At 50.9% G+C, this 9,955-nt stretch overlaps 1 protein-coding gene across 1 annotated transcript in view; it reads left to right on the forward strand.

Annotated features, from left to right (window-relative positions):
- PDIA3 (protein disulfide isomerase family A member 3) overlaps positions 1-7,186 on the forward strand; it is a 9,876-nt gene extending 2,690 nt beyond the window's left edge. The window contains exons 3-13 of the mRNA XM_025894817.2: positions 563-680; positions 1,056-1,163; positions 2,031-2,160; positions 2,639-2,755; positions 3,140-3,265; positions 3,703-3,885; positions 4,416-4,524; positions 5,323-5,451; positions 5,858-5,937; positions 6,446-6,503; positions 6,787-7,186. Coding sequence (XP_025750602.2) covers positions 563-680; positions 1,056-1,163; positions 2,031-2,160; positions 2,639-2,755; positions 3,140-3,265; positions 3,703-3,885; positions 4,416-4,524; positions 5,323-5,451; positions 5,858-5,937; positions 6,446-6,503; positions 6,787-6,906 — 1,278 coding nt within the window. The 3' untranslated portion in view covers positions 6,907-7,186. The remainder of the gene's footprint in view (positions 1-562; positions 681-1,055; positions 1,164-2,030; positions 2,161-2,638; positions 2,756-3,139; positions 3,266-3,702; positions 3,886-4,415; positions 4,525-5,322; positions 5,452-5,857; positions 5,938-6,445; positions 6,504-6,786) is intronic.
- The last annotated feature ends 2,769 nt before the right edge of the window (positions 7,187-9,955 follow it).

Raw genomic sequence — 9,955 nt, forward strand, 5'->3', positions numbered from 1 at the left:
ATCTGGAAGTGGAGCCCTGCAGGGCTGCAGCCGCGCAGCTGGTGTGCGGAGAGTGTGCTGGGTGTGCGAGGGCTCTCCCCAGCCTGGAGGAGGAGGCCTGCCGTGAGCTGTGTGATGAGGTGGAGAGCGAGCACCATGCTGCTCCTACCCAGTGAGGGTTGCTGACCAGGAGCTTTCTTTTCTGCCACAAAATTGTAGAGTTTTCTCAAATCAATTTCTCGCTTCCTTTATGGGAACTGGCATGGACTCTTGGACAAGTCAGCCTGCTTTCTTCAGGTGTTGTGGGAACTCTTTTGTACTGACAAGGTGCTGAGAAATTCCTTGTTATCGGTTACAAGAAACTATCTTTTCTAATATTTTTTTGTGTGTATATGGCCAAAGTTGTCTTTCCATTATTTCCTCTAATATTTTTCTAGGCTTCTCGTTACACCTGTGCTATCTCCTTCCCAGTCTGGGCTATCCAGCACCAGGGGCCATGTGATGGATTTCTCCAGTCCCTTGGCTGGGTTGGGTGTGTCAGGGCTCGATCTTGATCTGAATAGAAAGGTTTCTCTCCCTTTAGGTTGACTGTACAGCAAACTCAAACACCTGTAACAAGTATGGAGTCAGTGGATATCCTACCTTAAAGATTTTTCGAGATGGAGAAGAGGCAGGAACCTATGATGGGCCCAGGACAGCAGGTAAGAGCTGGTCAGCAGTGCCTGGCTTGCTGAACTGTTGCAGGAGGCAGGCCCACGTGTAACAGCCTGGTGTCCAGGGATACAGAGAAGGTTCCCACCCACACATACACCACCCTCTTGCCCTTTTCAGAACTCTTTGTGCTGGCAAAGCCCTGGATGTTTATTTTCCTGTGAAGGTTTCCACTTTAACTCCTAGTTCCCAAGATGCTAGAAAGTTCCTGTATGAAGCTGGTGGGAGCACTCCTTCAGTTCACATGTTTATTATAGTGGGGACATGTATGGATTCTGTAGAAACAATTTTTGGATTAGGAAGCTTGAAAAGTGTCTTGTGGAATCTGGTATTGATCCCGTTAATTGTTTTACTTCTCTTTCAAGATGGGATTGTCAGTCATCTTAAGAAACAGGCAGGACCTGCTTCAGTGGCTCTCAGTTCTGTGGCTGAGTTTGAGAAGTTCATTGGCGATAAAGATGCTTCTGTCGTGGGTGAGTAGAGGTAGTGCAGTGTGAAATGAGCACTGTGCTCTGGGAGCTCGTGTGGAAGGATCAGAGGCAGTACCACAGGCTGTAGCAAGGGAAATTCCAGGTGGACACAAGCAAAAAAGCTGTTGGTAATGAGAACAATAAAGCCCTGGAAGATGTGCCCAGAGGGATTTCAAAGAGTTCAACCTGGAAGACTTCCACAACTCAGTTGAACAAAGCTCTGAGCAGTCTGGTCTGACTGGGGCTGGTCCTGCTTCAAATGGGAGGTTGCACCTGAGGACCCTGAGAATTCCTTCCAAATTTTTTTTTTCCCCCTGACCCTCTGGTTGTGATGCCTCCTCCAGCACTGTAGTATATTCCAAAGATTATTGCTTTCTTGGCTGACTGACAACAGGTAGCTTTGGGGTGCTGGAGGGTACGTTTGGGGCTCTGGTGGCACCGGGGGGCTGTTGGCATCAGGTCATGTGACTGTGGTTACAGTGGCAACAGCAGGTGTGCAGATCAGGTGTGCTGTCTTGAAGATGAGTATCGATCAGCATCCTCAAATTTACTGTTATGAAGTGCTAACGGCAGTTGTTACCACTGGCAGTGTCACACAGTCACCAGTGGATGTTTGGGTGCTCAGTGGACAGTTGCCTTTGGCTGAATGACCAAGATGAGCAACTCCTGAGTGACTTTCTTCTACTGGAAGGGATAGAGTGCAGGGAGGTTCAAAAAAGTGGGAGAGAAACAGTGAAAGGTGAAGGCCTGAACATACATTGGAAGACTTTATTCAGGAGTGATGTTTCAGTGCATTGTAGAGAAAAATGCTGAGGGCTGCAGAGGGACTGCAGCTGGGTCAGTTTGGGGTCATCTACCTTTCTGCTCCAGGCTTCTTTAAGGATGCATCCGGGGATGCTTATTCGGAGTTCATGAAAGCAGCCAACAGCCTCAGGGACAACTACCGCTTCGCACACACTTCCGAGGAGCAGCTGGTGCAGAAGTATGAAGAAGATGGAGAGTAAGTTACTTAACACAAAGCTTTCTTGTTATTGAGGCATTTGGAACAGATTCGTGGATTCTTGTTGTTAGCTGGGTTCACTTTGTGAACATAGCTTAAGGTCTAGTTTCTTCCCCAGTTGCCAGTAGTGTATCCTTTTTGTCTTTTTTGAGTTGAGGTAGACAAGCGCAAATGGTTGCAGGCTCTGGAAGGTTAGCATCTGCCTGCGGATGGGAAATATCTCAATGGAGGCATTTTGCTTCCCCATTGCTTATTATGGGGGGGGGTTGTTTCTCATTGTGGCCTGTTTGGATCATAGAGGAGGCTCTGACAGGTACATCTAATGTAGTAGTGCCACCAAGAAGCTAGACAGTGTTGTTTGAGTTATGAATGGTGAGCGGGAATAGTCTCTGGAGAATGGGCTCTTGCATCATCTGGCTGCTGTCCTTCGACTCCCAGGGACCCATTGAACTAATTCACAATACCTGTTTCCCTCCAGAGGTATAGTCTTATTCCGTCCTCCACGCCTGTCCAACAAGTTTGAGGAGAGCTCCATCAAGTACCCAGAAGACAAAATCACCAGTGGAAAGATCAAGAAATTCATCCAGGAGAACATGTGAGCGATTCCTCACCAGCAGACATGACAGACTGGCTTTGTCCCTGTCAGAGCTTGTTTTCCTAGCTGGCATTGCTGCCACTTTGTGCTGAATGTCTTGGCACTGCTCCCCTTTGGGGACACCTTCCTGAAATCCTGGCCTGGCTGTTGGCATGCAGTCTCCATATTCTAACCACGCTTCTGTTTAAAAACCGAACTTATGAGAAGTGTGCCAGCTTTGGCCTTATTTAGATCACTTTAGCCACTGATGTGGCTGGAGATGCAGATTTAACTCAGAATAATCTGGTATAGGAATGAACCAAGTGTTTCTTCCTGGGAAGCAAGTGTGCTGTGTTGAGCCTGTTCTGGGGTCATGGGCTCTGCTAACACCTCTCTCGTTGACAGCTTTGGCATCTGCCCACACATGACTGAAGACAACAAAGACTTGATCCAGGGCAAGGATTTGCTGGTGGCATACTACGATGTGGACTATGAGAAGAACGCAAAGGGATCCAACTACTGGCGCAACAGGTGGGAGGGGTGGAGGGTGAATCGGCCTTGCGATGTTCCTGTCTTGCTGTGGTTCCGTCGCTTGAGTGACAGTCTCTGAAACCCTGCCTGCTTGCTCTTGGATCCCTGGTCCTTAGGGACTTAGATCCTTCCCACAGACCGCCTTGCTGCTGTGGTGTGCAACTCCATCCTTCGTGTTCCCCAATGCCTGAGACACCGGGGTCATGCAGTCGGGGTGGAGGATGAAAACATACAACACTCACCTCGGCCACCATAGACACAAGCTTACTGCTCTGCTTCTCAGCACCATTTCTACAGGACTTGGCTCTGCAGAGCACGTTGTGCCACTGAATTCCTTGTCCAGCATGCACGTCAGCTTGAAGGGTGTTACATCACGTGTAAGAAAATGTTCCAAGAAATAATGCTTTGTCTTTTTGTTTGTTATTTTTTCCTTTCAGAGTTATGATGGTTGCAAAGAAATTCTTGGATGCCGGCCATAAACTTTCTTATGCTGTTGCTAGTCGGAAAACCTTTGGCCATGAGCTTTCCGAGTTTGGTCTGGACAGCAGCGTGGGTGAGGCCCCAGTTGTTGCCATCAGAACTGCCAAAGGAGATAAATACGTCATGCAAGAAGAGTTCTCGTGAGTTCTTGAACTTGTTAGTGTTGAGTCTCACTGGCTGGACTTTGGTCTACAAGTCTCTGACCAGATGATACTTTGTTAGCTTGGAGGAAACAGGAAAGCTGAATGATGCGGTTGGAAGAAATGATTGCTGGGTCAAAATGGCTCCTGCTTGTGTGTTTTCCTGCTCTCTAGAGAGCTTGCGGCCCTTCCTCTTATACAAAGGGGGGGAATTTAATTAAAGATATGAAAGTGTCTGGTTAGGAACTAGGGTGCAATAAAAGGCAAAGGAGATAGTTGTACCTTTTATCTTGAAAAAATAAACGGTGCTGGAAGCCTAAAACTTCAAATGGGATGTGCATCCAGCCTCCTGTCAGAGCCCTTAAGGGCATCCTTGCACTTGTTCTGGGGTCTAAGCCAGCCCAGACTGGTGCTGTCAGAGATGCAGGTGGCATCTGTTGTGTGGGTGGAAGGAGCTTAAATCAGCCTTGAAAGTTTCTCTCTCTCATCCTATATGTGTGATGATGGCTGTAATATCACTTCTCTTTCAGCCGTGATGGAAAGGCTCTAGAGAGATTCCTGCAAGATTACGTTGATGGAAACTTGAAAAAGTACCTGAAATCAGAGCCTATCCCTGAAAGCAATGACGGCCCTGTAAAGGTGAGTGCTGCATGTGGATGTGAAGACTGTTCAGCAGCATCTTCCAGCCAGTGCCAGGGTGGAGTACTGTGAGTGTGGCATGGTGGCAGTTTGAGGAGCCTCTGCGGTGATAGATGGAGGAATTACTTGCTCCCTTGTTGCACTGCAGCTTTTTGAGGCAAGGGAGACATTCAGCTTGCAGTTTGGGTTCTGTTTTGTTCTTTTAGCATAGTAACTGCTGCTTGAGCACAACAGCTATGTGCTTCACAAGTGCAACATCATCCAGATTTCCAGGGATTATGCAAAGGCCTGCTGTCTTGGCTTGTGCTCCCTTGGTGGCATGGCCTTCCTGCTGGTTGTGACTGCACTATTTTAGGGAGCTTTGTGTTCATCTTGTCTTTGGGAACTGCCTTTCATCCTCCCAGGCAATTCTGCCCTGAGTAAGAGCATTTCCTCTCATGGCTTTATGGTGAGGCCCTCATGCAGGAGTGAGAATCACTGTGTTTGAGGGGATGGGCATGGCCTCACCTGGCCCTGCTAGGCTGATTCCTCAGCTTGGAACTTGCTGGGATTAAAAAGAAATGTTTTTGTCCTCCTCCTGCATGGAGACCATGTGCAGACCTCACTTGCAGGTAGTGCTGGTACGTTATAGCAAACTTTTATCAGCATGCTGAGGATGAGGAGTGCTATGTTTGGTCGTCTTGCTGCTTGCTGTGCAGGTGTGGGAGGCCCAGGCTTGGGTGGAGTGTGTGGAACATGTCATGTCACAGCCTCATACCTGACTTGGAAGCAACTAACTGGTGTGATCACACCTTACAGGTGGTGGTGGCTGAGAACTTTGATGAAATTGTTAATGCAGAAGACAAAGATGTCCTGATAGAGTTCTACGCACCATGGTGCGGCCACTGCAAGAATCTGGAGCCCAAATACAAAGAATTGGGGGAGAAGGTAGGTCTGGAACTCTTGCAAAAGTGAACTAGAATTTTGCAGCACTAAACAATCCTGCAGGTTGTTTGTAGCCTCTGTGATAATGGGACATAATTGTGCCTTCCTGAGGACTTGGAGTTTTGGCATCTGGTGAGTGCAGATGTCCGTCAGCAGGATCTGTGGTAGCAATCACAGTGGTAGGTTTAGTCTGTTGCCCTTGGCTGTGGCTGATTCAGTGACTGACCTCAACTGGCCAAGCTTCTTTTTGGATCTTTTCCATCTGCATGATGATAGTCTCCCATTTGGGGAGGGATGGTGAGATGGCATCTCATGTGTGCTGTCCTCTGACACTGCTATCCCAGCCGTTGCTGACTGCTGGGTTCCTGGAGTTTGGGACTGGTTACTAATGGGCTCATTCTACCCACAGCTCAGCAAAGATCCCAATATCATCGTTGCCAAAATGGACGCTACAGCCAATGATGTGCCTTCTCCCTATGAAGTCCGAGGGTAGGTCTGACTGCTGTGACTCCATGTGTTAGTGGGTGGGTCTGGCTCTGTCTGCCATCGGCTACAGCACTAGAGCTGGAAGAGCCTCACAGGGAGGGTGTGTGTGAGGACTGACATGCAACTGCTGAGCAATGGCTTGATTTGGAGAAATGAAGAGTGGAAGAAAAGGACATTGATCTGCCTGGATTCTCCAGGATTCTGGTGTCCTGGCTCTGCCTGGGGGCCTGCCCTGCTGCTTTGGAATCTGCTGTGATTCTGTTCCTGGCAGTGTGAAAACAAATCTGGACTTGCTGTTCCAAAAGCAGTCAGCCAGCAAACTTGGACCTGTGAGCTAAGCGAGCTCTGCAGACCTGGCCAGGCCCTTGGAGGCCACACCTGCTGCCTCAGAGCTGCCAAAGCTGTGCCATGTTAAACCAGGGCAGTGTGGGGTGCAAATCCCTTCCGTATGGGCTGGTCTGACGGAAATCAAAGCATGTCAGGAGCTCAGGTGTCCCTTCTCTCTCCCCAGCTTCCCCACCATCTATTTTGCTCCAGCTGGCAAGAAGCAGAGTCCAAAGAAGTATGAGGTGAGTATTTTGCTGTTCTTGCTGCTTTATAAAGAAGTGAAGAGCATCCGGGTGTCCAAATTACACTCAAGCCGCTCTGGAGTTGGGGGTGGCTCTGTGTCCTGTTGCCCTGGGAACACACCTGGTGGTACCTGCTGGGAATGTTGCACTGCATGCTGCAGGCCCTGGGGAGAGCTATGCTTGCAGTCACCTGGGTCTCCTGCCTGGCACCTGAACCCCTCTCAGCAGAGGGGAAGCCCAGGGCGGGTACAGGCCCTGCCTCACTGTGATCTGTTTTCTGCAGGGGGGCAGAGAAGTGAGTGACTTCATCAGCTACCTGAAGCGGGAGGCAACCAACACTCCTGTGCTGCAGGAGGAAGATAAATCCAAGAAATCCAAGAAGAAGGTGAAGGAGGATTTGTAAAGTACCCACTTGCTATCTGGTCAGGATGAGCTCTTTGTGAATTGGGGAAGCACTGGGCAGACTGGGGCCAGTTCTGGGCTGTGGAGAGCCAATGGGCTGATGGCCCTCAGCTGCTGTATCTAGTAATGTTTAATTTCCTGCCGTCTCTTAGCTGCACTGTTGTTGGGCTCCCCAGACTGGTTTGTTTTGTGGTTTGGGAAGGGTGGGGGGTACAGTTATTTTCTAATTTTTTTTGTACATTTGGAGAAGTGAAACAATAAAACAACCCCCTTAAGACCAAGTGTCTCTGTCCTGGGGTGACCTGTCATACCTAACACTGGGATCCTGCTCTTCACAGACAGCAGCTCTCTGCTGTGAGTCATTCCCTTCAGTGAGCTCTCACACGTCTGTTCCTAACCCTTGAGCTCAGCCATCTACCCTATTCTCCTCCTTCCTCAGCTACCACAGTCCCTCCAGAACATAGCAGCAGCAACTGTCCCGGTGTGCTGGGCTTCAGGTGCTACATTTACACACATTTTGGGCTTTGGGACTCTGATCACAAGTGCCTTTGCTGTCTGTGTGCTGCCCCAGTGAGTTCAGAGGAACGTGGTGCTCACTGTAACTGTTGGATCAGAGCAGTGCAAGCACAGGGAGCAGGCTGGCATGGGGCTTGCTCAGCAGCAGAAATAAATGAGCTTTGAAGCTGGTGCAGAAGTAGTCAGGTGTAGGGGAGAAGTGCTACTTCCTACAGACTCTACCCAAACACAGGTAGGGCCTGGGCTGAGAGTTTCTCATAGCCAGGTGCTTGGCTGTGGTGAGGGCAGTTAAGACCAGTTAATTGTAAGACCATTTTGTCTCTTGGTAGGAAACAGGCTGATAGCTGAGTTACTCTTCAGGAGGGAGAGGAATAAACCCTGTGTTGTGGTTGGGTGGTGTGGGCTGCGACCGACCAGAATATCCTACTGTCCTCTGGGAAAGGCAGGAGTGAGATGGGCTGACCAGGGAGGGGCTGTTGCCCTGACTCTGGATTCTTGTGCTGCGTGCAAGTTGAAGAGGGCACTGCTGTGTGGCAGCAGTTACCAGGGCAAGAGCCAAAGCTCGCTCTATCTCTGGATTCCTCCCCCACAACTCAAAAAGCTGGGCGCGTTATTTATCACTGCTAGAATTCTCCAGGTACAGTAGCTCATACAAGGCTTAGCACACACTACTCTGGCTACAGCAGCTGTGCAGTACACCACTTTCTTCCCCAGCTGCATCAGTAGCTCAAACAACATCTTCCTCCTGTGCTCTGCTGCTCTCGCAGGTGCCCTGTGGCCCAGTACAGGTCTAGAGGCTCCCTGGGGGGAGCATTTAATGTCCAATGGTCCCTGCACCTCAGACTAGCAGGAGTCCCACATCTGGCTGTGGGCTCCAGGCACTGCTGCAAGAAACAGGAACACAACAAGCTCTCCTGACAGCTCACAATTACCCCTGTAACACCAAACTGGAGCACTGCTTCATTGGTGGGTAGGGCAGTGCCCTCAGTCAGGGAGAGCCTGGGAAGCTGTTCTCATCCTGGCTTTGCTCCCTGGACTGTGACTCCAGACCTGGTGGCAGCTGGGGACTGAGCCACTGTCCAAAGTAACACATCCCCCTTGGGCTGGCTCAGGCCTCAGCAAAAGGTTTCCAAGTGCCTGGCTCTGCCTCTCCCCTGCAGCCACGGCCTCCTGCTCTCCCCCAGGGAGCAGGGAAGGAGCTGGCTTCAGGTGCTACAGGACAGCTGGAGCAGCAGGCACCGCTTCAGAGACGGGGCTGGATAAGGAAGGAAAAAACTGCAACAGCAGTTTGCCTAGGACCTCCCGCTTCTTTCAAACTGCAGAGCCATTCTTTTGGGATGAGACAGCTTCTGGTGGAGGTATTCACAGCAATTCTTCTCTTGCTGGTAGCTGGGATGCATCTGGAGAGACAAAAATATATATGTATCAGCTCCAGAAGAGAAATCAGTCCATGCCCTGCATCCAGCCTCACCTTCTTGAGGTAGTGGTACTCATACACAATTGTAGTTTCAACTACCTGAAATCCAGAGATGCAGTGGGCAGGAGCCAGGACCAGAGCATGGCTGTACAGTGCCACGGTGCCTGGCTCTCCTGCTTGCCTTGTGTTCCTCTGTTCCTTGCTTCAGCCTCTTCATCTTGGCTTCCAGTTGCACAAACCTCCAGCTCATGCTGCTGATATGAGCATGCAGTCACAGTACTCTGTCTACACTAAATGCTGCTCTGTGGAGCAGGCGGTGTGGTACCACCTCCTGCAACCAGGAAATGCCTATTCTCCTGGGGCCTGCGAGACCTGTGTGGCAGAGCAGGGCCCATGCTCCTGCTGAGACCTGAAGGGCGGTGAGCAGGCAGGGCTGTGCCCAAACTTACCTTATAGCCATGGGCGACGAGGCAGGAGCTCATCTTGACCCCTCCATGCTGTGGGGCTGGGCCAAATTACACCAAGCAACAGGGAGCCTGTGGCAGTGGGTGCTAAACTCTCTTCCTGTAAGTAATCCAGGATCTCTGCTGAGGAGGAACTGCTCACCTGGGACCTGCATCTGGCAAGGACAGAAGATCACAAGGGTTAAAACTCTGGAGCCCCTCTCCCCCAACTTGGCCAGGACCTTGGGCTTACTGGAAGACCCGTTCTCCAAAGCTGAGCTTGCAGTTGCACAGCTCTGGTGGGAATAGAGCCCCTGGCCCATCGGGGAGATCCCAAGGGCCTTTTGGGAAGCCCCTGGGGATGGTGTGGTGCAGGGCACAGGGGATGCCCTGCAACTGCAGCAGAGATAGCCTGAGGCCATGAGGTTCCACCCAGGCTTGCAACGTCCTTATGTTTGTCGTGGCCTTCTGGCCAAAGCCTCTTTGCTCCCCCCTGCACGCCCCATCCCGGCTGCCCTGGGCTCTCCGACCCCAGTCCCTTCACTCCCTAGCTGCCCTGGAAGGCGATCACGGGCCCCGGCGCTCTCTGCAACAACAGCGAGCGCCGGTAAGTCCCTCTGGTGCCCGGTTTCCCCTGCCAGGCCCGGTCCCAGCTGCCGCCGCCCGCAGCCCCG

Source organism: Manacus vitellinus, unplaced genomic scaffold, assembly GCF_001715985.3.
Source record: "Manacus vitellinus isolate BGI_N305 unplaced genomic scaffold, ASM171598v3 scaffold_16_pilon, whole genome shotgun sequence".
Lineage (NCBI taxonomy): Eukaryota > Metazoa > Chordata > Aves > Passeriformes > Pipridae > Manacus > Manacus vitellinus.